Source organism: Pleurodeles waltl, chromosome 6, assembly GCF_031143425.1.
Source record: "Pleurodeles waltl isolate 20211129_DDA chromosome 6, aPleWal1.hap1.20221129, whole genome shotgun sequence".
Taxonomy (NCBI): domain Eukaryota; kingdom Metazoa; phylum Chordata; class Amphibia; order Caudata; family Salamandridae; genus Pleurodeles; species Pleurodeles waltl.
The window spans coordinates 989,888,786-989,912,455 of NC_090445.1; the positions used below are offsets into that span (position 1 = coordinate 989,888,786).

Genomic DNA, 23,670 nt, shown 5'->3' on the forward strand with positions numbered 1-23,670 from the left:
GTGCGATTGTCACTTTGGATACGTAATTTTGCAGGAAACAGAAGGGCATATTTTATGTTTTGTTCACGCAGTCTTTCCTTGACCTTAAAAAAGGAGTTGCGTTTCTTCTGCACTTCCGCAGTGAAATCTGGGTAGGCCGTGATCTCTGCATTTTCGAAGCTTACAGGGCCTGATTTACGGAACAGTTGCAGGATAAGGTCTCTATCACGGAAGTTAAGGAGTCTTGCAATAAGCGGACGGGGCTGGGCCTCTGGAGGGGGTGTTCTTCCAGGCACTCTATGTGCTCTTTCCACTGAAAAAAAAATGTGAATATTATTTTGTAATATTGTGTTCGTTAGCCATTGTTCAATAAATAGTTCTGCGCTGGGTTCTTCGGCCCGTTCTGGAAATCCCACGAATCGGACATTGTTCCGGCGTGATCTGCCTTCGGCATCCTCGGCTCTGCGCTTAAGGACTTCAACTTCCGTTGTTACTGTCATTAGGTGTTGCCGAAGGTTATTTATCGATGGCGTTAACCGTGTCGTTTCTTTTTCGATCGTTGTTACTCTTTCCGCCAGTGCTTTTTGGTCCGTGCGTAGAAGGTTAACATCTTCCGTGATCGCTCCAATTTTTGCCTCCAATGTAGATTTGGTATCTAGGATGGCTTGTAATATTTTCTCGAATTGCGTAGTGTGCGACTGTAGGGTTGTCTCAAGCTTCTGAAGTGCCTGGTGTGTGACCGAGGACTCCGGCGGTGGATTAGGCTTGTTTGATTCCATGTTGTTTGGTGGCGCTCGCGGGGTCTTTGGTTTGCCCATTAAGGGAGCGAGTCTAGTTTGATTCGTTGCTAGTGAATTGGCGCGGTACTTATAGGTCGGTCCGAGAGCAGTATTGATCAAATTCGTCTATGTTTTTCTGGTTCCGTTAAGTTCAGGTTTTTACTTCAGTAATGATGATCTGGCCTGTCCCTAGTAGAGTTTTTGGTACTGTTGAATGTTGCACACACGGTGTACTTTTATTCTGTAGCGAGCAGTAGTTGTTGGAAGCTGCCTGATGTGGGCAGCCGCAGTACGCTGAATGGTGCCCTAGTGGAGAGCCCGTTTCTGTGGGACAGTTGGTGCGTCTAGGCACTTGTGTGATGTCTGGTATACGTTATTTGGTCCTGGGGTCCAATCAGTGCTGCTAAAAGGGCTTGCAGTTGTATTCTACTAGGTGTGAATTATTTACAGGCGTTGAATATTTGGTGCGTAGCTTACTGTGGGCAGCCGCGGTGCGTTATGCGGTGTCCTTACAGGCACCGAACTGTTGGGGAATAGTTATTCTAGTCAGCTGTGTGGTGTCTGATGCTCCTTGGGGGACCTTGCGGCCCGGTCAATGCCGCCAATGGGGCACGCTGTTATGGTACGCAGAGTGATGAACTTTTGCAAGTGTTTAATATTTGATGAGTAGCTCGGGCCTCTCTTGCCTGCCTCTATGTCTACGCTACGTCGCTGGTACCATGTATTGGGTGGTTGGGGACAGTTCCACCGTCTCAGGCCGCCATGGCCTGTCCGAGCGGCCTCCGAGGTCTCTCCTCGCCGGGTTCTCTCACCTATCGCCTCTGCCTCCCCGCCAGATCCCTTAGCCCACATGCGGGTTCTGTCCTCGTTTCATCTCCACCTCCATCCGGGGCGCTGGGGCCACGGAGTCTGGCTCCTCGTGTAGTCACGCTGCCCGTCTTAGCGATTGGCCATCGCGCCTGTCTCCGCAATCACGACACCGCTTCTCAGGGGCATCGAGGGTGCGTTTCAGAGTCTACCCTATGTAGAATTTTTTGATGCTTTTGTATGTTGCGCACACGGTGTACATTTTATTTTGTAGCAGGCAGTTGTTGTTGGAGTACGCTGTATGGTACCTTAACGGACAGTCCGTTGCTGTGCGATCAATAGTGCGTCTTCTAAGCACTTGTTTGGTGTCTGATACACGTTGTGGGGCCCTGGGGTCCGTTCAGTGCCGCTGGAGGGGCTCGCCGTTGTGCTCCTCGAGGTGTAGGTTATTTACAAGCATTGAATATTGGTGCGAAGCTTAATGTGAACAACCACGGTGCATTATGTGGTGTCTTTACAGACACCGCGCTGTTGCGGGATAATTGTTGCGTCTTCTAGTCACCTGTGTGGTGTCTGATGCGCCTTGGGGAGCCCTGCGGCCCGGTCAGTGCCGCCGATAGGGCACGCAGTTATGGTACTCAGAGTGAAGAATTTTTACAAGCGTTAAATATTTGATGCGTAGCTCGGGCTTCACTTGCCTGCCTCTATGTTCGCACTACGCCGCTGCTGCTAACCGTGGGCTGGATGCGCCTCTGACTAGGCCAGGCCCCTTGTGTATTGGCTTGTCGGGGACAGGTCCGCCATCTTAGGCCGCCATGGCCTGTCCGGGAGGCCTCCGAGGTCTCTCCTTGCCATCTCAGGAGCTCTCACCTGTCTCTCGGATCTCGTGCTGCCGCTTCTGCCTCCTCGCTAGCTCCTTTAGCCCGCACGCGGGTTCTGTCCTCGTTTCAGCTCCACCTCTGTCCGGGGAGCTGGGGCCACGTAGTCTGGGTCCTCGCGTGGCCACGCTGCCCGTCTTAACGATTGGCCATCGCGCCTGTCTCCGCAGTCACGATACCGCTTCTCGGTGGCGTCCAAGGTGTGTTTCAGGGCCGCCGGAAGGTACCGGTGGCAGCACGTTCGGCGCCTACCGTGTTTAAGCACCGCAGGCGTCTTTTAAAGGATTTTTATTCGGGCCGAGAGCGGAGCTCAGTTTTATGCGACAGCTCTGGCCGCCATGTTGGCCACGCCCCCCACCCCTGTCACTTGTTGACTGTCTTTTGCCCTGTAAAATGATCCACTGCATTTTTACTACCACATTTGTCAATGCATGATTTATCTGTAGATTCTGCATTTACTCTAGGTTTTTCCTTTTTGCCATTTGCTTTTCAGTGCAAAACTGCTACCAAGAACACAAAGAAGCTGTCAAATCAATTCCTGGAAATAGTTTTAGAATGGCACAGATCGAGGCATCGTTATTTAAAAAAGGCAAAAGCCTTGGATTTCCTTTGGAATACAATCCACAATATTATTATTATGTGGGTAGGTGTATGGCACTGCAAATCACTATCTTTATCCAGACATCTCTCCAAATGTATGTATGTGCTGGTATTTATATAGCAGAGACCCATCTAGAAAGCAGACCAGGGAGCTGATTTTTAGTGATGCAATGTAAGATCTTTTGAACTTGGTGTTGAACTCAATGAAAATGGTCAGCTTAGTGTTTGATGTAGATATAGAAAGTTTTTGCGCATGTGACAATACAATACAACTTTCTTTATAAAGAGAAAGGAGAGTAGGACATTCACTGTCACTTTGCACAGAACTGCATTCAGCTGTATGGCTCTTAATACACTGCCTCTAATCTTCTCGCCTGTTGTAATTACTTTATGTTGGGTAAGCTCATGGCAGTCTACTAGCTAGGTATATGCAATACATAGCAAGAAAGGATTTTTATTAATGAGTAGATTAGACTTGAGACCAGCTCTTTGACAGAGTGCTAGCAATGATGAGCATCCCTTTAAAGAATTCAAGGGAAGTGCAGGATAACGGGAATATGGTACTAGGGACCGAACTCTGATTGGTAACTAAAAGGTTTTTAAAAAACGCCTGTCATTTACTAGGCACATGTAGGCGAGACTTATTGGCTTTCAGTGCTTGTTTTATTTATTTTTTAATGTTATTTGCTATTTTAATAGGAATGCTGATCCTTATTCACTTGATAAAGAATGTAATAGAGCTTTATCTCAGACAAATGTTTTTGTAATGCTTAATCGACAGACACATTATGTGTTCATGAAAACACACATGGAACCAAATTCACAAAAATCATAAATTTACTGCCATAGATTTTCTTTTTTGTTTTGAGTAATCCATGCTTTCTTCACTCTGATTGATTATTATTATTATTTTTTTGGGGGGGAGGGGATTTGGAATTTATAGTGGTGATCAAAGGTTTCCAAGAGTACTCTTAGGAAGCAGTGACTGATTTTCTCGACCTACTGCTATGATATGTTATTGGGAATGAACAAATACACACCTGTATGTCTGATAGCTTTTCACTCCACTGGGATGTTATTTCTCTCTGTGGTAGTGAAGAAACACCTTCCCTTGCACTTCCACCATTTTGGGAGTGTCTCCTGTCGATTACCACTCTGAAAGGACATTTGAAAGTAAATCTCCCATCGTTTCCAGGGTGAAAATATATAAGGGAAAAAAAATTGCGTTTGTTGTTTTGCACAGTCGTTCATGGCTTTCCTGTCTTTGAATATCTAGTTTCTGATTTACTCGCACAAAAACATTTGCTCAATTGCATGTTTTACAGGTGCAGAATTACCTTTCGTGAATGTCAGAAGTGGTTTTAAACCTGTTTAAAATGAACTTGAAAACTGCATTTATACATGCAAATAACTGGGTAATTTGGACCCTGTGGTTCCCTTTTTAGAGTTGAGCCTGTGTTGCATGCGTTCGCGCATGCGTATCGCAGCGAGACGCTTTAGTATTTAGAAAAGGGCTCGGAACCCTGTCAATTTCACGTCAGTGTTTTTTATTGGTTCGTAGGCTTGTCTAATAAAATCTGCTTGCCTTCATTAGTCGAAGGCACGCATACGTCATGCCTTTTGTGGCTAGCCCTCCTCAAGCGCAGCTACCAAGTACAGAAAACATGCGAGGCTCGCTGTTTTCCATCGGGCTCGTGGACTTAGTTTTCTCTAATTTACGAGCGCGATCTCGCTTGGCAGAAGTCGAGCGCTTTACATAGTTAATTTCACTTTTTCGGGTTATGTACATAAATGCACTTTTGCCCGATAGGTGAAAAGTCGGGTTAGGAGTTTACAACGGGATCAGCTCTAACATGAGCAAACGCGAGACCCGTTGAATTGTAAATGCTTGTTTCTTAGGCTTTTCAAACCCAGCAGTACTTCGAAGTGCATTTGTGACTTTCAGAGCTGCCATACACATCACAAATGTCCCATTTAAAATGGACATTTCAATGACAGTTTTAGTCAGCGAAAGCAGGATCACCCAAGATTGTCAAATAACTCTTAAGCGTCACTTAACTAAACGTCTTCAAAGCAGCAAAATGTAGTTAGGTACTGAAATTTGTTAATTAGGGGCTATCTAGGTTTAAAATTTGTTTAACTGACTGAAGTTTCCCTTCTTCAACAATTGGATTTGATTTTCTGATGTTTTGCATGTGCTTTGGAGTAGGTAATTGCTATACTAAAAGGGAGCATGTTTTATCACCTAAATTATTGTGTAATCCTTAATAAAGTTGCTTCAGAGGTTTGCTGTTTGGTCTCTCAGATGGTGAAGCCAAAGCTGCTGTGTCTACTCACTGTCGATCTGCACTTATTCACGGAGGTGAGCTTGGAGATGCTTACTTTGATGTTTCCTGCATATTCGTTTGTTAGTAGCACATTTTCCTTTAAAAAAAAAAATACAGTACTTGCTGTTTATCCACAAAGGACAGTTGTAGAATATGTTTCTGTAACGGTTCCCAGATATATCATGGAAGCTAACATTTGATGATTTAACCGTATATATCCGTCATTGCGAGATTCCTAAGTCAAATAGGAAGAGAGCCTTGTGATCTATTCCATGTATCCACATGAAGGAATTAAATAAAATACATAATTTGTGTTTGGCATATCTTTCACCAGGTTCAGAACAATGTAAGCATGTTTTTCATGTGAATTCGTGCATATTGTCATTGCAGGATATTGACTCCTCTGCAGCCAGGCCTTCCCCCCTCAGGTGTCAAGCCTTTTTTGGGCTATTTGTGGCAGTTCGCGCTTAGGCCCTCACACCTTTTTGGCCACATAAGCTACCCACCCCAAATTTGTGTCTTTTTTTCCCCCAACATCCTAGGGATTTTAGAGGTACCCAAACTTTGTGGGTTCCCCTGAAGGAGGCCAAAAAATTTGCCAAAATACAACGAAAATTTATTTAAAAAAAAAAAAAAGAAATGGGAAAAGGGGCTGCAGAAGAAGGTTTCTGTTTTTTTTCCCCCTGAAAATGCCATCAACAAAGGGGTTGTGGTGCTAAAATCACCATCTTCCTAGCTTTCAGGAACAGGCAGACTTGAATCAGAAAACCCAATTTTTCAACACAATTTTGGCATTATACTGGTACATGCCCCATTTTTACAATTCCACTTAGTGATAGAAATGGGTGTGAAACCAATGCTGGATCCCAGAAACTAAACATTTCTGAAGAGTAGACAAAATTCTGAATTCAGCAAGGGGTAATTTGTGTAGATCCTACAAGTGTTTCCTACAGAAAATAACAGCTGAAATAAAAATTGAAATTGAGGTAAACAAAACAGCCATTTTCCTCCACGTTTTACTCTGTAACTTTTCCCTGCGATGTCAGATTTTTGAAACAAATATACTGTTACGTCTGCTGGACTCTTCTTGTTGCGGGAATATATAGGGCTTGTAGGTTCATCAAGAACCCTAGGTACCCAGAGCCAATAAATGAGCTGCACCTTGCAGTGGGTTTTCATTCTATACCGTGTATATAGCAATTAATTTGCTGAAATATAAAAAGTGAAAAATAGTTATCAAGACAACCTTTGTATTTCCCAAATGGGCACAAGATAAGGTGATGAGAAGTAGTGGTTATTTGCAGATCTCTGAATTCCGGGGTGCCCGTACTAGCATGTGAATTACAGTGCACTTCTCAAATACATGTCTTTTTTACACACTGTCTTACATTTGGTAGGAAACAATGTAGAGAAAGACAAGGGGCAATACCACTTGTTTTGCTCTTCTGTATTCCCCCAAATCTCCCAATAAAAATGGTCCCTCACTTGCGTGGGTAGGCCTAGTGCTCGTGACAGGAAACACATGGACACATCACATTTTTACATTGAAATCTGACATGTTTTTTGCAACGTGCCTAACTGTAGATTTTGGCCTCTAGCTCAGCCGGCACCTAGGTAAACCTAACAAACCTGTGCATTTTTGAAAACTAGACACCTAGGGGAATCCAAGCTTGGGTGACTTGTGGAACAGGTTCTGTTACCCAGAATCCTTTGCAATCCTCAAAATTTGGCCCAAAATGCACTTTTTCCTCATATCTCAGTGACAGCATGGAATCTGAGAGGAGCCACAAATTTCCTTCCACCCAGCATTCTCTCAAGTCTCCTGACAAAAATGGTACCTCACTTGTGTGGTTAGGCCTAGTGCTCGCGAAAGGAAATGCCCCAAAACACTATCTGAACACATCAAAATTATCAAATACAAAACTACCTGTTCCTGGGGGGGGTGCGTTTTTGATCCTGGGCTCAGCAGCCATCTAGGGAAACTTACCAAACCCAGACATTTCTGAAAACTAGACACCCGAAGGAGTCCAGGGAGGTGTGACTTGTGTGGATCCCCAATGTTTTCTTACCCAGAATCCTCAGCAAACCTCAAATTTAGCTTAAAAAACATCACTTTTTCCCCACATTTCTAAGTGGGATCACCGCACTGGGACAAATTTCCTACCACCCAATGTTCCCCTCAGTCTCCCGGTAAAAATGATACCTCACTTGTGTAGGTGGGCCAAGTGCCTGTGACAGGGAAAAGACAAAAACATGTGGAAATTGAGGGGGAACCAAAGCGAGTCCAAAAGGGCAGTTTGAAAAAAAACATTTTTAGGCTGACAAGTGCAGCAGAATTTTTATCGGTATAGATGAGACAATGTTGGGTGGTAGCAATTTTGTGGATTCCTGCAGATTCCGGAAGGTTCCATCACAAAAATGTGGGGAAAATGTGTGATTTCCAGCAAAGTTGGAGGTTTGCAGGGCAATGTTGGTAAGAAAATGGTGCAGGGTGCATGTGAAGCACACCACCCTGGAATCAACCAGATGTTTAGTTTTCAGATGTGTCTGGGTCTTGTGGATTTCTTTGCATGGCAGCATCCCAAAGTAAAAAAAAAAGTGCAGCCCTAACCATTCCAAGTGGGACGATTTTGAGAGTTACCAAGCTCTCATGGCCCAAATGTAATACCAAAACCCAAAATAATCAAATGCCCACTTGCTTGCTGTGGGATAAGATGTTTTAGTGTGCGGCAAGAGAGCTGAAAGACTGTTACTCCCTTCAGTTGGGGTGTGGGCATAACCAGGCCCATACTGGTTGGTAGCCACCACCCCACATTTTTCTTTTTATTTTTTTTTAACTTTTATTCCATGCCATCTAGTAGACTTTCTGCCCCCCCCCCCCCGCCGGTGTGTATCTGGGGTAATTGCCCCATCTGCCCATTGGTGGGCAGAACAACTTTGGCCCCGTTTATTTGTGGTGTGGGTATGGCCATATCCCCATCCACTTATTTTGAAAAAATGTCTTCCATGGCCTCTGGTGGGCTTTCTGCCCCCCTTGGGGGCAGATGGGCCTTCCAAAAATGGGCCGATCTGCCCCCAAGGGGGGTGGGGGGGGCAGATATGGCCAACAGTAATGTGCCCCCATGGGGAGTGACCCTTGCCCAAGAGGCAGCCCCCACAAACAAAACACACACATAAACACACACTAATCCCAGGTGTCTAGTGGTTATTGGGGGCAGATTGGCCTAACAAAAATAGGCTGATCTGCCTCCAAGGGGGGCAAAATGGCCTAAATACAATTTGCCCCGTGGGGCGTGACCCTTGCCTAAGGGGTCGCTCCCCATACATCAAAACATAAAATAAAAATATATATATCCCTGCTGTCTAGAGGTTTCTGCGCCCCTGTACCCCCCCTTTCCCCGGCGGTAGATCAGCCTAATTCTATTAGGCCCATCTGCCTCCAGGGGGGGTGGCAGAAAAGCCCTACAAATATCTTGGCCCCCCTGGGGAGCCACCCTTGCCCAAGGGGCCGCTCCCCTTTTGCGTTAGTATATAAAAAACAAATCCCTGGTGTCTAGTGGCTTCTGTCCCATCCACCACCCCCTCCCCATGGGGGCAGTTATGACCTAAAAATAATCCTCCCCCTCCCCCCCCAGGGCAGCAACCCTTGCCTAAGGGGTTGCTCCCCACATATAAAAAAAATTATCCCTGGTGTCTAGGGGTTTTCTGCCCCCCCTGGAGGCAGATCCCATCTGCCTCCAGGGGGGCAGAAATGGTCTAAAAATTATTTGGCCCCCTAGGAAGCGTCCCTTGCCCAAGGGGCCGCACCCCTCATGTCCTTTTCACCAACAAAAAAAATGTCCCTGGTGTCTAGTGGGCATTTCTGCTGCCCGATCACATCTCGATTGTGCAGCAGAAATGCTTGTAGAGACAAGAAAGGTAAGGGAAGGCCTTTCCTTTCATGCTTCTGCTGGCCCCCTCCTCCCGAGCGGAAGAGAAATACTTTTGCATTTCTCTTCCACATTGCGTTGGAAGCATGCTTCCAGTGCAATGGGAGGTGACCTGATGAGGTCAGCACGCTATTGCGTGCTGACGTCATCAGATGTCACGGTGGGGTCGGGTGGAAGGGGAAGTGATTCCCTTTCCAGCCCTGACCTAGGGGGTTGGGGGAGCGGCCCTCGGGGGGAGTGCCAGCACTTTCCCTGAGGGCCGGCGAGGGCTGGAAATCGGACGTAATGGTTACGTCCGCGGCCCCCGAGAGGTGCAGCCATGGACGTAACCATTACGTCCGTGGCCCGCAAGGGGTTAAATGGAATCCCTAATTTATCTTGATTGGTTCTTTGAAAATAATATTGATTAGGTTTTCATATGTAAGACATGTAGTATACAATGTAATTTAGGGAATTGATAGATTTGGAAAATGTATGCACTTCTATCTAGTGACTTCATGAATGAAAAACGTGATAGAGCACGCTTTTTATAGAACAACCAGTTCAGGTTGTTTAAACACTACAAATATACCCAACTATTCCATTGCCCTGAGGGCAAAGTAATCTCTAGAACAGATTTTATTTTGTATTCAATGCTTAGTATACATCAGTGAAGCACTTGTAAGACTTTGATATGTGGCTTCCTAAAGAGTGCAGTGGTTCTACAGGGAGTCTGATAATCTATCAACCAATCATCTCATGACTATGGAAAGGTAACATCTGAAAATTGAAGAGGAAATTCTTGAATACTGGTTGCTATTAGCTACTATCCTCGTCCATTCAGAAGTGGAAAAGGTATGTCTGCGTCGCCATGCCTGACTTAGCCTTCCTTGCATTCCCTTCTGCTGTGTCATATTGTTCCTTCATTTCCACAAACTGGTTAGGGCATCCTTTTTAGTCACGAAAACTTCAAACCTTGGTATTTTCGTACTTGCAGCCTGCTTTGTTCCACACAAGCCTGCCTCCTAAAGTGGTGAAATATAAAGACTCAGCAACACTGCTCAGATCATGCTTTCTGGGACACAGCCCATCCCAACGTTTCAGGGATTTTAGAGGCTTTATTCTCTCCATTCCGACCATTCACAAAGTGCCTAAAGGAGGCAAATCATACCTCACCTCAAGGCCTGGAATTGCCTTTCTTTGATACTCACTTTCAAGCTTTGCTTCTTGATTTTTTGCAAGGTGCTGAATCTTCCTCTTTCTTTTTTCCCTAGAGTTCGTAATCTTTAGTGCCTCACTGTTGCTGCTGCACTTAGCCAACTGTTCTCCATTTCTCTGTGACCTAAAGTGTGAGGTACAGGAGGCGGCTGGACGCACTATTAAGTATGCTTTAATCGTGTATTTCTAAACAACCTGGAGCAAACGGGCAGTCATCCTTGCATCAGGATGAAACCTTCCCAGCGGCCCAGTACAGAACACCCCAACATTCGAAATCCTTTGATAATGTGGAATAGCCATTGTTTAGATGGAAATATACCTGGCATGATGATGGACGTGTACCCCTTCCCTGATTGCCACAACTTCAATTATGTCTGATCGCTGGTGCTGATTTTTTTTTTTTTTTTATCATGGGCAAAAACTGATAATTTGTGTGCTCCTTAACTATACGTGTCTCACGAATCATGGTCTTTTAGGACTGGGAGGGGTGCCCAAAGCAATACCTACATAGGGGTGAAAGGGTACTGCTTTTTGCCAGGAGTTAAGCAGCACAGTGGTGGCAGTATACCATGTAGTGATCAGTAGAAGTAAACAGGCCTTTTTATCTGTATTTGGAGTGAGGCCTACAGACTCAATCATGTAAAGTTCTGCTGCTGTGTGCTTAACTCGGATCAGGTTAGTATGTAGTGTGTGTGTTATCTGCATGTGCTGGATGTATGTGTGCCTGCGAATACATGGAAGATTATTGGTTCCAATTTGGGAGACCCAGGCGTAACTGGAGGAGCATGAGCAGGTAGAGAAATGCCCCAGACAGATTTGTGGATTGGTTCATTCCTGTGTGCTGGCTGGACACAATAGGGAAAGCCAGGCCCCTTTGTGTACTTCAGAGGGTGCTCTTTGATTCAGAGAGAGGTTACTGGGAAGGGACCTGGCCACATCTCACGAAGGAAATGGGGCTGATAAGAGAATCCCAAAGAGTAGGGCTAAGGCCCTGGGATAACCTTTTGATACACATCACTGTGGCTGATATCAGGAGTAAACCTCTAGTCATTACCATGGCCTGTGTTGTGGGGCTTGCAGATTTGTAGTCACTGATGCTGTGACGGACTGCTTTTTAGAGGAAGGGCAGAGCTGAGGGCACTTAAAAAGGAAGCAGACTCCCAACATAAAGTTTAAAGACTTGAACCCTAAATCACATCTAGTGTCTGGAAGTGGACTATAAGTAGGGAAGCTTGAAGCCCTAGAAATTGTCAACTGTCAATCAGCTGGACGGGCTCTGCGAGGAGAAGTTCTGCAGGACTTCTGCCTCTTACCAGGACTGAGGCCTAAGGCCTGTCAGTCTCCCTGCTGGGTGAGAGGGACATCACCCAAGGAACCCAAGACCACCTGTTCCTGGAGCACCTGTGCCTCCCTGCTTGCCAAGACCAGTGCATCCTGTGAGGCAGGGAAGAGGGCTGGAGGGATAGAGGTCCAGTGGGAGATCCTTGAGATTGGATCTCTGAAGTGAGGTGTGAGGAGAATGCTTTTGCACCGATTAGGTTGTAGCCCCTATGCAGAAGGAAGTCTGTGACCCTGTATGCCAGACAGAGTTGCCGTGAAGATTACTGTTGTGCCGATTGGTCAAAGCCAATGTATGGAGAGAAATCAATGACCCTGTATGACAGGTGGGTCTGCTGGGAGAAAGTATAATGAGCGTGGTCTGGTCGGGGTAGTGGTCAGGAGGTAGAGGAGCCATGGCAACCCGTGCTGCCCCAAGCCCTGACTGAGGATCTGCATCAGGAGAGTTGAATACCCTCCTCTCCATGCCTCCTGCACCCCCCCCACACCTGTGGAGAGGATCCAAGGATACCTTACTGTCACTGGAGGAGTGATGGCACCAGGGTTGTGTCCCCACAGGGCTACATGTGCGACAGGTGCTGCCGCCTCCTCACTCGCGCAGGGGGTGTACTCAGGGACTTCAGTAGAGGCGTGTCTGCCGTGTAGTACTTTAGCACAGGAACAGTTTTGACTTTGTGGACTTAAATAAGAGTTGACATGGGAGTCCTGAGACTAATAGTCAGGCTTTACGTGAATGTCGCCAATAGTAAATGAGGAATAACCACTACCGTTAGCCAGAGGGAAGTGGAACTCAGGAATCTGTCTATTAGAACACTAGAGCCCTGACCTCGAAGAACTTTGTGTATTGTTTGGGAGTGCCATCTTTTACTTTTTGTTGGTATATGAATATTCCTTTTTCATAAAATGTGAATTTGATGGACAGTCATTTGTTGCTGCAACTGAACGTATTTTGAGCTGTGTGCCTGTGTTCTCCTCATGTTACTTTTAAGTTCCTTGGAAAGTGGTAGTACATGTACACAGGGCCTGTAAATTAAATGATACTAGTGGGCATGCCGCACTGATTGTGCCACCCACTTAAGTAGCCCTTTTAAACTTGTCTCAGGCCTGCTATTGCAGCCTGTGTATTCAGTTTTAAGCTGCCATTTTGACCTGCAAAGTAGACCTTTGGCCAAACCTAAAATATCCTTTTTAATACATACATCACCCCCACACTAGACCCTAAGCAGCCCATAGGGCAGTATGCAGTGTATTTAAAAAGTTGGCCCTGTACTTTTGACCTTTATATAGCATGGTAATGAAAAACTCTTAAATTTGTTTTTCACTACAGGAAGGCCTACCTTTCTTATAGAATAATACTGGGGTACCTTTTTTACATGTAGTGACTGATAACTTTCAATTGGAGCAAGTAGGAAAGTTGAATTTGGTTTCTAAAGAATTGTAATTTAAAACTCTCTTTAATGCTAAAGTTGGATTTTAAGTCAGAATCTTGAAAATGCCATTTCAAGAAAATTGGCATTTTCTTGTCCATGCCAGTTGGTGCCTGCAGCCTGTATCCTGGTTCACATAAATAGGCGTAACTAGCAGTTGGTCTTTTTGTATTACTCCTAGTCAATATGACAAAGCGGGAATAGGTGGCCATCTCTGTCAGGATGAGTTGGAGGAGCAGTCACCCAGCACATTTCACATCACAAAGACTCTTCCTCAGCACACTCACAAAGGGTTTTACGCTAGCCTTTTGTGCCCCTAAACATGCTGGGGCCAGGGCAGTGAGGAAGGAAATTCTAGACATAGTGGGCACCAGATATAAGTAGTAGAACCTCAGGCCAACTCTTCAGATCACTGTGGACTCGGCCATGAGGAAGGACAACCCAGCTGTGAATTCTGCCCTGCTAACCAAGGATTGCTTTGCTGCTGAAGGACTGATGTGCTACACCAGGACTCTTCTGCTGTGAGCTGCCCTGCTGAATCCAGCCTGCCTGTGTGGCCGCAGGACTCCAGGAATCTCCAAGGGTCAGTCAGCTGGACCCCTGTTCAAGCCACAGGGGCATAACTTTTTTTTTTTGTTTTACATTGACGCATCTCAGTGCAGCATGAAGCAGCCAGCCATCTGCTCCAGCTCAGCACTACGCAATTCATCTCGCAGCCCCGGTGGGTTCTTGGACCTTGACACTGCCCAGCATAACGCATTTAGTCCCCTGCACTGAGGCATGGCAGCAGTAGTCTCCGCAAACCCAACTTTTTACCTCAACGATGCCCAGGACCTTCCATTGCAGCTTTTCGTCGACTATCATTGTCTCCCTTGCTGTGCGACACATCATGATGCCGAACCTTGCATCGCAAATCATCTTTAATAGCTCAATGCCAGTTCACATATCGACACCCTGCCATAACATCAGATTGAATTCAGTCTTATATCCAACCTGTGCTCCATCGTGGTCTGTCTGAACTTGTGACTTTGATCTAGTCTGCCGTGACTGGATAACCACGGTTTGGGCCTTTTGCTTCCTAGCAGTTGGTTTCTCCAAAACCTTTAAGACTGCATATCTCCTGTTCTACTAAATGGATTTTTGTCATTCTGGTGTCAAATAATGTATTAAATGTTACTCTGTATTTCTAAATTGATGTGGGATTTTTCTTGTCTTGTGTTGTCCCTTTATTACTGTTTGACATGCTCCATAAATACTTTACACATTAGATGTAAGTTATTCCTGACTGCTTTGTGCCAAGTCACTAGAGGGTTTAGCACAGGCTAACATGGGGTGGGCCTGTGTTTCAACCTGACAAGAATTGTGGTTGCTGCTGAGTAGAGTTTCACCCCCTCATCCTGGAACACAGTTCCCTACAGTATCTCCCCACCCTTTCCTTGAATTGTCCAAAATCAACCATCTCGTCTTTAACTTTACTATTTTATAAGTCACCAAGAGGCAAGTTTGGAAACTAGTTTTTTTACCTCTCAGCAGCTCAAAGGTGAATATCCAATCACCAAATGGTGTACAGCACTTAATGTTAACAATGTAACTCCCTCCTCCATGACAATCCACTTTCCACTGCCAGCTGCATGGATTATTTTACTGTCCGATTAAGCTTCCCTACTTAGCTGTTGAATTGTGGATAATAATCAGCTGTTCTTTTTATACCACATCTGAGAAACTAGGCCTCAAACTATTTGCTTACAAATCAAGAGGCATTAACCAAACCACTGTCTTCGGGTATCTCCTCCCCGCACAACACATCCACTGAGAACAGCTTCAGTATTAATATTCTTAGTCATCCTGAAATCTAGTCATCTAGAGAAATCAGTTAAAACCAAAGCATAGGCCTCATTATTGGGAATGACTTCAAATGGACCTGGAATTTCAGTTTCCCACTCTTCTCCAAGTTCCTGAAGCACACACTTTTGGTAAACACAGATGTCACAAGGTTTGGTTGATTTGTCACTGCTAGAACACACTACAGTCACATACCCAAGCATCCACCAGTATGTAAGTTTCTGCCCACCAAACAAATTTGCTGCTTGACATTCTAATATGCCTTCCGTGCCTTGTATTAAAATTCTTTGTTCAATGGCATGTGTGGCTGTAGGTACACATGCTTTGCATAAGTCCGCATCTAGTGTTGGGTTCGGAGTGTTGCAAGTTGTTTTTGTTCGAAGAGTCTTTTTGAGCCGCGAGATCGAATGACTCCTCCTCTTAGTGATACTGCATATGGGCATTGAGTCCTTTGTTAGATTGTTTTCTCTCCGCCGTCGGGTTCGGACGTGTATTCCTCTCGCTCCGGTATTCCTTGGCTCAGTCTATTTCGTCTTTCTTTCAGCAACGGTATTGTATTTCGATCGCGTTTTCACTATCTAACACAATCAACCTGAATTTCGACATCGAGGGTCGGTTAACAGCCTGCTTCAGGCCTACTACTCCACATGGTGTTGAGAAATGCTGGGCTGATGGAACGCACTCCTTTTCGATTTTGCCCTTGATTGCCGTTCGAAATTCCCACACACTGATCATCACCTGGTGTGTAAGCTCTATTTGTCCCCGGACCACATAGAAGAAAACCTGAAACACCTGTTGGTCTATTCTATCCAGAAAGACCCTCTGAGACTGAAGAATGCATCGACTGGAGATGTCCTAGACGTAGGATGATACCCCTGATATCATTGGGGAAGAGCATGCGCTGCAGTAGATCCAACAAGAAGAGACATTCTCCATAGAAGATTTGAAGTCAGATGTTCAGTCGGATATTGAAAGTCTGCCTCTTACTTCGGCATAACCTGTGAGTACATCAACCCCAAGCTCCCACGTAAAGAATTTAAAAAATTTTAAAAAAAACACAAACATGTCTTTTGCCTACCACTGCCTTCAGGTCATGGTGGGATCCAAAAATTACATTTGGATGCTCCACCTTCGGGCTCGGCACCGAAAATAGCCAAGACTAAAATGTCTTTGACATCGACCTCTGGCTCGACACCTTCTCAATCAGCCCCGGGATCGAGTTGAAGCTTCTACCCAAGTGTTTCGGCTCCAAGCAAGAAACCATCTACGTCTGCTTCGGAGCCGACGGCTTCCAGTCGGCACAAGGCTTCTGCTCCTAAAGCTTTTGAACTGAAAATTCCACTTTCAAAGACTCCAGTCTTTCTTCGGGAGCAGCATTACCAGTGGAGCCAATCCAATAAATAATGGACACTTGTCAGTACCAGCTCCGTATTCAAAAGAGAGCAGGACAAATTATTGCTTCTCCTCCAGTTCCAAAATCAGAGGAAACTTACTTTCCAAGAAACCTTAGACACTGCTCCTCCACTAAAAAGGTTTCTAGAGACAAAGGCAAGGCTCCAGTTCAACCTCGGCCTTCTCCACCACACTCTCATGTGCTTCCTCTTACTCCTCCACAATCTCCTCCATCCATTCTTGAGCCTCCGTTCTCTCCACAAGGTTCACCGACACCTCAGAGAAATTACTTGGGGATATTCCACAGTACATATACCTATAGGACCCATATGATGCAGATCCCATACTTCCAAATTACCCTGATTTATACCCTGCACGTCCTTCACGTCCTGAAGACGCAACATCATATCAGCAGATCATATCAAGGGCAGCTACATATCATAATGTGCAAATACATTCTGACCCAATTGAGGAAGATATTCTTTTTGACACATTGACTACCACCCATAAAGAGTCAGTTTCTGCCCATGCAGCCAGGGTATGCATAGACATGCTACCGACATTAATAAAGAGCCTGTTAGATCCTGAGTTATTACACCAAGGGTTGGCAAGAAAATGTAAGACCGCTCCTACAGACCTTATATACATACGGTCACAATTGCCCCCTGATTCTATTGTTAGTGCAGCACGTAAATGTGCCAACAGTCAGTCAATGGGAGATGCACCTCTCCCTGACAAAGAATGTTAAAAACTAGATTCCGCAGAAAAATGGGTGGCTGCCCGAGCAGCAAGTCATTAGTGTATCGCGAATTCCCAGGCACTTCTAGCACAGTACGAGAGGGCCCACTGGGACGAGATAGAAGATCTTCTCCAGTATCTCCAAGAAGAACATAGTAAAAGGGGACAAGAAATTGTTTCTGAGGGACGAACTATTTTCAATAATGCTATTGGGTGGGCCACTGATGCAGCTGACACAGCTGAATATAGCATTACAGCATTATTATCAGGAGGTATTCTTGGCTCAGCTGTTCAAGTTTCAAGCCTGAAAAACAAAATGTAGTTCTTAACATTCCTTTTGACAAAGAGCATTTGTTTGCGCAGAAGGTCGACGCCACTATAGAAAATTTTAAAAACGATTCAGAAACAACAAAGGCCATGGGGGCCTTGCTCACTACACAACAAAGGAGTAATTTTCACCACCCACAATTCAGGGGATGCTTTAAATCCTAATTTAATGAGCCTTCCACCTCACAAACTAAGCAAGGAAACCATTTCTATCACAGAAGTTCTTTAATGTTCATACAGAGGTGCAAACAAAGGCAGAGTTAGGGTGTCTAGCTCTAGAGGATCCACCCCAAATACACACCAGTGACTGCTTACACATTCCACCGGCTCACAACTCTCCAGTAGGGGGGACGATTAAGACATTTCTGTCTACAATGGCACAATATCACCAAGGATCCGTGAGTATTAATTATCCAACATGGTTACTTTCAAGGCCTCATCTCCATTCCACCAAATATTCCCCCTCACACTCACAAACGTTCACACGCACATGTTACTCTGTTGAAAGAAGAGGAACATTCCCTTCTCCTCAAAGGGGCTATATCCCTTATCATAGCAAGGGTTAGGAGTATATTCCCTATACTTCCTTATCCCAACGAAAGATGGGTCACTAAGACAAGCTGTAGATCTCAGACCACTCAATCTATATATTCTCTCAGAGTATTTCCATATGGTCACTCTCCAAGATGTCATTCCCCTAATGTAGCATAGCGACTTTATGACAGCTTTAGACCTGAAGGATGCATATTTACACTTTCCCGTTCATCTACCACATCGCAAATACCTCAGATTTGTCATTGCGGGAAAACACGATCAATTCAAGGTTTTACCATTTGGGGTAACAACTGCTTCCAGAGTTTTCACAAAATGTCTTGCAGTAGTTGCTGCATTCCTCAAAAGACAACATATTCATGTCTTCCCATATTGGACAAGTAGCTCATCAAGGAAAATACCATCCAAAAATGTCAGAATCATACTCCGTACACAGTAAATCTTCTACCCACTCTGGGATTTACAATCAACGTTCTCAAATCCCATCTCCAACCCTCACAGATGCAGCCTTATCTGGGAGCAATTCTTAATACTCGCTCAATGGTTGGCATATCCAAACCCAGCTCGTATTCAAGCCTTTCAAACAATTCTGTCTCAATTAGCTGGGAACCACACTTACACAGTGAGAGTAGTTATGCAGCTATTACGAATGATGGCTTCATGCATTGCCATCGTATCTCATGTCAGACTACACATGCGTCCCTTAAAGCAGTGTCTATCTCGTCAATGGTCTCAGTCACAGGGTCATCTCCAGGATCCAGTGTTGTTGGACTTCCAGACTCCAAGGTGTAATCCCATCAACCTCTCCAATGGGCGTCCCTTTCAAGACCCTGTGCCTCAAATCACTCTCACTACAGATGTATCACAGGTAGGTACAACACCATCTACAGCAGTTAATTCCTCCTCATCTTTAAAAAAAAAAAAGCAGCTCCCAAATCGCCACTGAGCTTCCTCTTTTGTGTAACTAGATAGTCAAGCACCTTTTCCATGTCTATTTCTTCAGTCGTCTCTTTCCCATAAGTCCTTGGATATAGTGGTGGTGGAATTCTTTTGTATACTGTAATTATTGGCATCATGTACTGTGAATGCCACCTTACAATCTTCTTCTTTCCTGAGAATAAAAACCAAATTCAAAGGTAAATAGGACATGCCATCAGCATGCAATATTATTCCTTCAATGGAATATGTATTCCATTTTAAAATGGTAGGATTGTAATTTAGCACGTAGGTAAGCCAATCTAGCTGTCAAGGACCTCCCTCCTCCAGGTGAGAAAATATTAACAAGTGGTTTGTAATCCCTTCTAAGAACAAATTGAGTACACCTCAGAAATAACCTGAATCGACATTGCATGCACCCACTAATAACGCCTTCTCAATCACTTAATAATTTCTCTCCAATGTTTTCAGCTACTTTGAAGCCTATAGTAATTACTATTCTTTCCTTCCATGTTACTGTAGTAACACTACATCAAGATCCTACACACTTGGGAACTTAGCAACCACACACCCTTACCTATCTGAAATAAGTTTAAAACGGGAGCTCTAACCAATTCACACTTAAACTGTGTAAATACCCCCTGGTTCTCCATACCTCATACAAACAGTCCATTTCCATTTAACAGATGAAGCCGAAGTTCAGCTTTCATCATGTAATTGTCAACATATTTAGAATGAAAACTCCGTTCGAGCATGGAAAGATAATAAGTATTCCTTATTATGAGGAGTAGGCTCGTCCAAGATCTCTTGGGCATGGTTTTGTTTGGGCCTTTTGCCTCTTGGTAATGTGATGTCTCAAATATTCTATCTCATCACATTTGAATTTGCATTTGGACTCCTGTAGCGCCACTACTTTTTATTCTAAGGAACATTTTTAAATACTCATTATGCTCATTTACATCCTTCCTGGATATTAGAATATCGTTCTCGAAACCCACCGCACCATTTAGTCCTTCCAAGGGCTCTTTCTTCACACTTGTTAACCCAAATGGCATTTTACATAATTGAATCCCTCCAGGAGCCCCAAATGTTGTCAAATGTTTACATTTCTCCTCTGAATCTACCCAGTGATTTGGCAATTATCCAAAGCTATAATGGAAAAATAATGCCTTCTGACAGTGTTGACATCAACTCATGTAGACTAGGCCAGGGATGTATATCCTTCCACGTTTCCCTATTTAAACCTCTGGGAGGGTGTGGGGAGTAGAAAGATAATGGGGGACTGGGAAGACTGAAGCCAGAAATAAAGGAAGTTATCTATGCTCCTGCTGTTTAGATGTGAAGAGGGCGATCTGTATTTGTGTCCACAGTCCCTTCCCCACCGACTTTAGTTTTAAAGGCTGGATTTTGTGACTGGTAAAACTGGGCCTGGTGTTCTTACATCTCAGTTACTTGGGAACACCAGAGGCTAGTATGTCAACTGCTCCATTAAAGCAAATCTCCACCAGCTGGTCATGTATATAAGATAAGTCCTGCAGCCATCCCATCGTGCCTCAAGGAATTAGGAATAACCATGCAAACCGTTTTAATGTGAGCCAGATTATGCACAGAATTCTATTTTTTCATGCGGACTAATGGTCCTTGTGTCTGCAGCCCCTGTCCAATCCTACTGTAATTTTATACACTGGATTTTCAGGCTGATAAAATTGACCCTGGTTATTTGGTAACGCCAGAGGTCCGACCATGTATACTGCTGCAAAAAAAAAAATATCTCTGCTAGATGGTCCTGCATACAAGATCACTACTGCAACTAGCCATTTTGCCCTACCTCTCGGTTAAGGTTGTAGTGTCACCTAATTGTTTTTCATTTATGCTCTTACTTTCAACATTGTAGTGGATCCCCTCTGAACAGCTATATGGGGCCTTCATCCCAAAATCCAGAGTGAACTTCCAGGCAATCTGCCATCTGTGGTATCCTAATGTTGCAATCTGTAATCCTAGCTGATTTAAGAAGTGTGTTCTTGGATGCCAAATGGTGATCAGTTCACCCTCTCCTGAGAATTCTGAAGTTCGCCAACCTTGCTCTACCTGCTTGGGATATTGTGTTCCGCATGAATGATGCAGTAAAATGTCGGGCACAATTTGGTTTTGCTTGGGTTTCCTTTTGAACTCCTTTTTTGTGTAGATAATCAAAGTATTTGGAGCTGGATGTACACATCGCCTTTACTCAAAAATGCTTCCACCCTGCAGAGCCAAATCCTATCTGGTTGTTTAAGAAACCCTGTTTGTCCTCCTAATTTGACATACATTTTGGCAGTGTCTGTACACCTTTCAGCGATTTTATTGAGGTATTATTGGTCTCAAGCTTTGATCTAAGCTCTTTGGATTATGAATATTGCATTAGCACCTGCGCTGTTTTTTGGATTTGCGTTACTTTATATAGAACTGGGTATTTTCTTTGGAATTCCACCCAGAAACACCAGCTGTGCACAGTTGTTTACAGATATAAAAAAATGGTTATTAGACTGAAATAATATCTTCACCAAACCATTTGCCGGTGCATTGTTTTAGCAATTACTGCTTGGAACCTATTGGGGTTTCACTAACTGAGCAATGTTTTTCTGGGCACATATGTCGTCTTGGGTCACCTCATCCTCTATATATGAAGGTAACTTATTCAAATGAAGGCCCTAAAATCTGCATTCCAGTATCGAAATATAAAAACACGTCATTCTTTGCATTCCTATTAAATATTTGACAGCACTTAACAAATGTCCCAGATCAACAGTTGCATTACAGTATTTCATATTAACCATTAGGTCAGCGGTATTTGTTCCATCACAAAGCCATATATCAAAACAAACTTTGGTAATAACTATCAGCCTTATTTAGAGTTGGGCAACGCTTGACATCCGCCAAAACGTGGTAGATGTCCCATCAGCTCTGTTTGGAGTGCCATTGACATCAGTGAACAGCCCCTAAGGGGACGGGATGTGTGCCATTTTTGGACATTCCTTTCTTTGTCCTTATCTTTACAAAGCATTACAGTAGACGCCTCTTATTTAATTTAAATATAATGTTGGTCTTTGTTCCAACTTCAGAACACAATTAAGCACAGATGTAAATTCTGGCAAAGCTGACTTAATCTTAAATCTTCAAATGTGGATGAGTTGAATACTACTCAAGTTAATGTAATGACAAGTTATTGAATGTGCTACGAAAGTGAAATGGCAAACGCAATATAAACAAGTTCCTCCACAGCACAGTGTCCTCTTCATTGGCCTACTCTAAATGATTTGCAAAATGTCTAATTATCATATTGGGTCGTTCCAATTTTAATGCTGTTATTTGAATGTTTTCATTGATACAGAAACAAGACAAACCGCATTTGGTATCGTGTACACAAAGAAAAAACCTACTCCAGAGCAGGACAAAGGTGAAAGTATTCCGGTTTGCAAAAGAGCTAAGACAGAAGCAGAGTGATGTCAAGAAATATTTGTTTTGTACAATTCGACATATTGTTCTTATTACTTTGTTTTGTGAAAAAGTAAATAAATCTAAAAAAAACATTCCACTCACTTACCTTAACTTGTTTTTATTGAGCTATCAGTTGGTCCATTCTGTGTGAAATTTGAAGCCATAATTTTCTTTCTGATTGAAACATCCTCTCACAGATTTCTCACCTAGGGTATGCTTTCCACATACCAGGCTGGTCTGGAAACTTTTCCCCCAGCAACTGCTCTCCAGCATTGCTAGGTGGCGCTATGTTCTTCGGTTGTGACTCCTTCCGCAGGATACGATGCGATTGCGGTGTACTCATTTTCAACCGGCATGCTAGCATCAATGCCTGGTGCATTTCCATACCCCATTGAGGCATGCATAGATGAACCGAGAGAATTTGTGACTAATAGAACACATATGTATGCATACTTTGAGATCCTAATTAGTCACAGTACCTGCTACTAGGAGAATAATGATGGTTGAGAGGAAATTGTGAGAAGATTATGCATGTACCAGAAATATAGGGACTTATTATGACTTTGGCGGACGTAGGGTACTTCGTCTGGATGGTTTGGGAGGTTCCAAGAGTCCTGTGCCTGCCAAATCTAGACTTGCCCAGTAGTTCCCCAGACAACTCCAGGGGCTGCCATCACTGCGGGTCCTGTCAATGTTTTAAACGTTTGATGAATGGTTCCAGCAAACAGGACTGCTGTACGTCAAACTTTTACAGAGAACTGTTTTTCAAAAATAAGCTCCCAAAGCAGGAGTTTGTGTTTGAAAAAGGAAAAACTATTGACCTGGGACACCATGAGCGTTTTCTGCCATGTTGTGGGGATTATTCTTTTTTTTTTTTATACCGCCCCTCACCGCCATGTAAAAAAGTAAAACCTGGTGGTGACAGCCATTTGATCGCCCATTGTAAATTGAGCATGCAGTCGGATGGCTAACATCTGATAGCCCAAACTCAGTCGAGCTGAAACAGTAGTAGTAGCGCTGAAAGAGAAGTATGTTGGCGACTGAGCCCGTGTGGGCTCAGTAATCAACTTGATTTCAGCCTGCCTTCTAATTCAGGTAGACGGCCCATGAGTTTGCCAGCGACAGTACTCCATCTCATTTCAGCT

At 44.1% G+C, this 23,670-nt stretch overlaps 1 protein-coding gene across 2 annotated transcripts in view; it reads left to right on the forward strand.

The window, feature by feature from the left end:
• The window catches only part of RPP30 (ribonuclease P/MRP subunit p30), a 111,047-nt gene extending 88,425 nt beyond the window's left edge, over positions 1-22,622 (forward strand). For both annotated transcript variants that reach the window (XM_069239867.1, XM_069239868.1), the window contains exons 10-11: positions 5,326-5,405; positions 22,419-22,622. In XM_069239867.1, coding sequence (XP_069095968.1) covers positions 5,326-5,405; positions 22,419-22,531 — 193 coding nt within the window. In that variant the 3' untranslated portion in view covers positions 22,532-22,622. The remainder of the gene's footprint in view (positions 1-5,325; positions 5,406-22,418) is intronic.
• Positions 22,623-23,670: the final 1,048 nt, after the last annotated feature.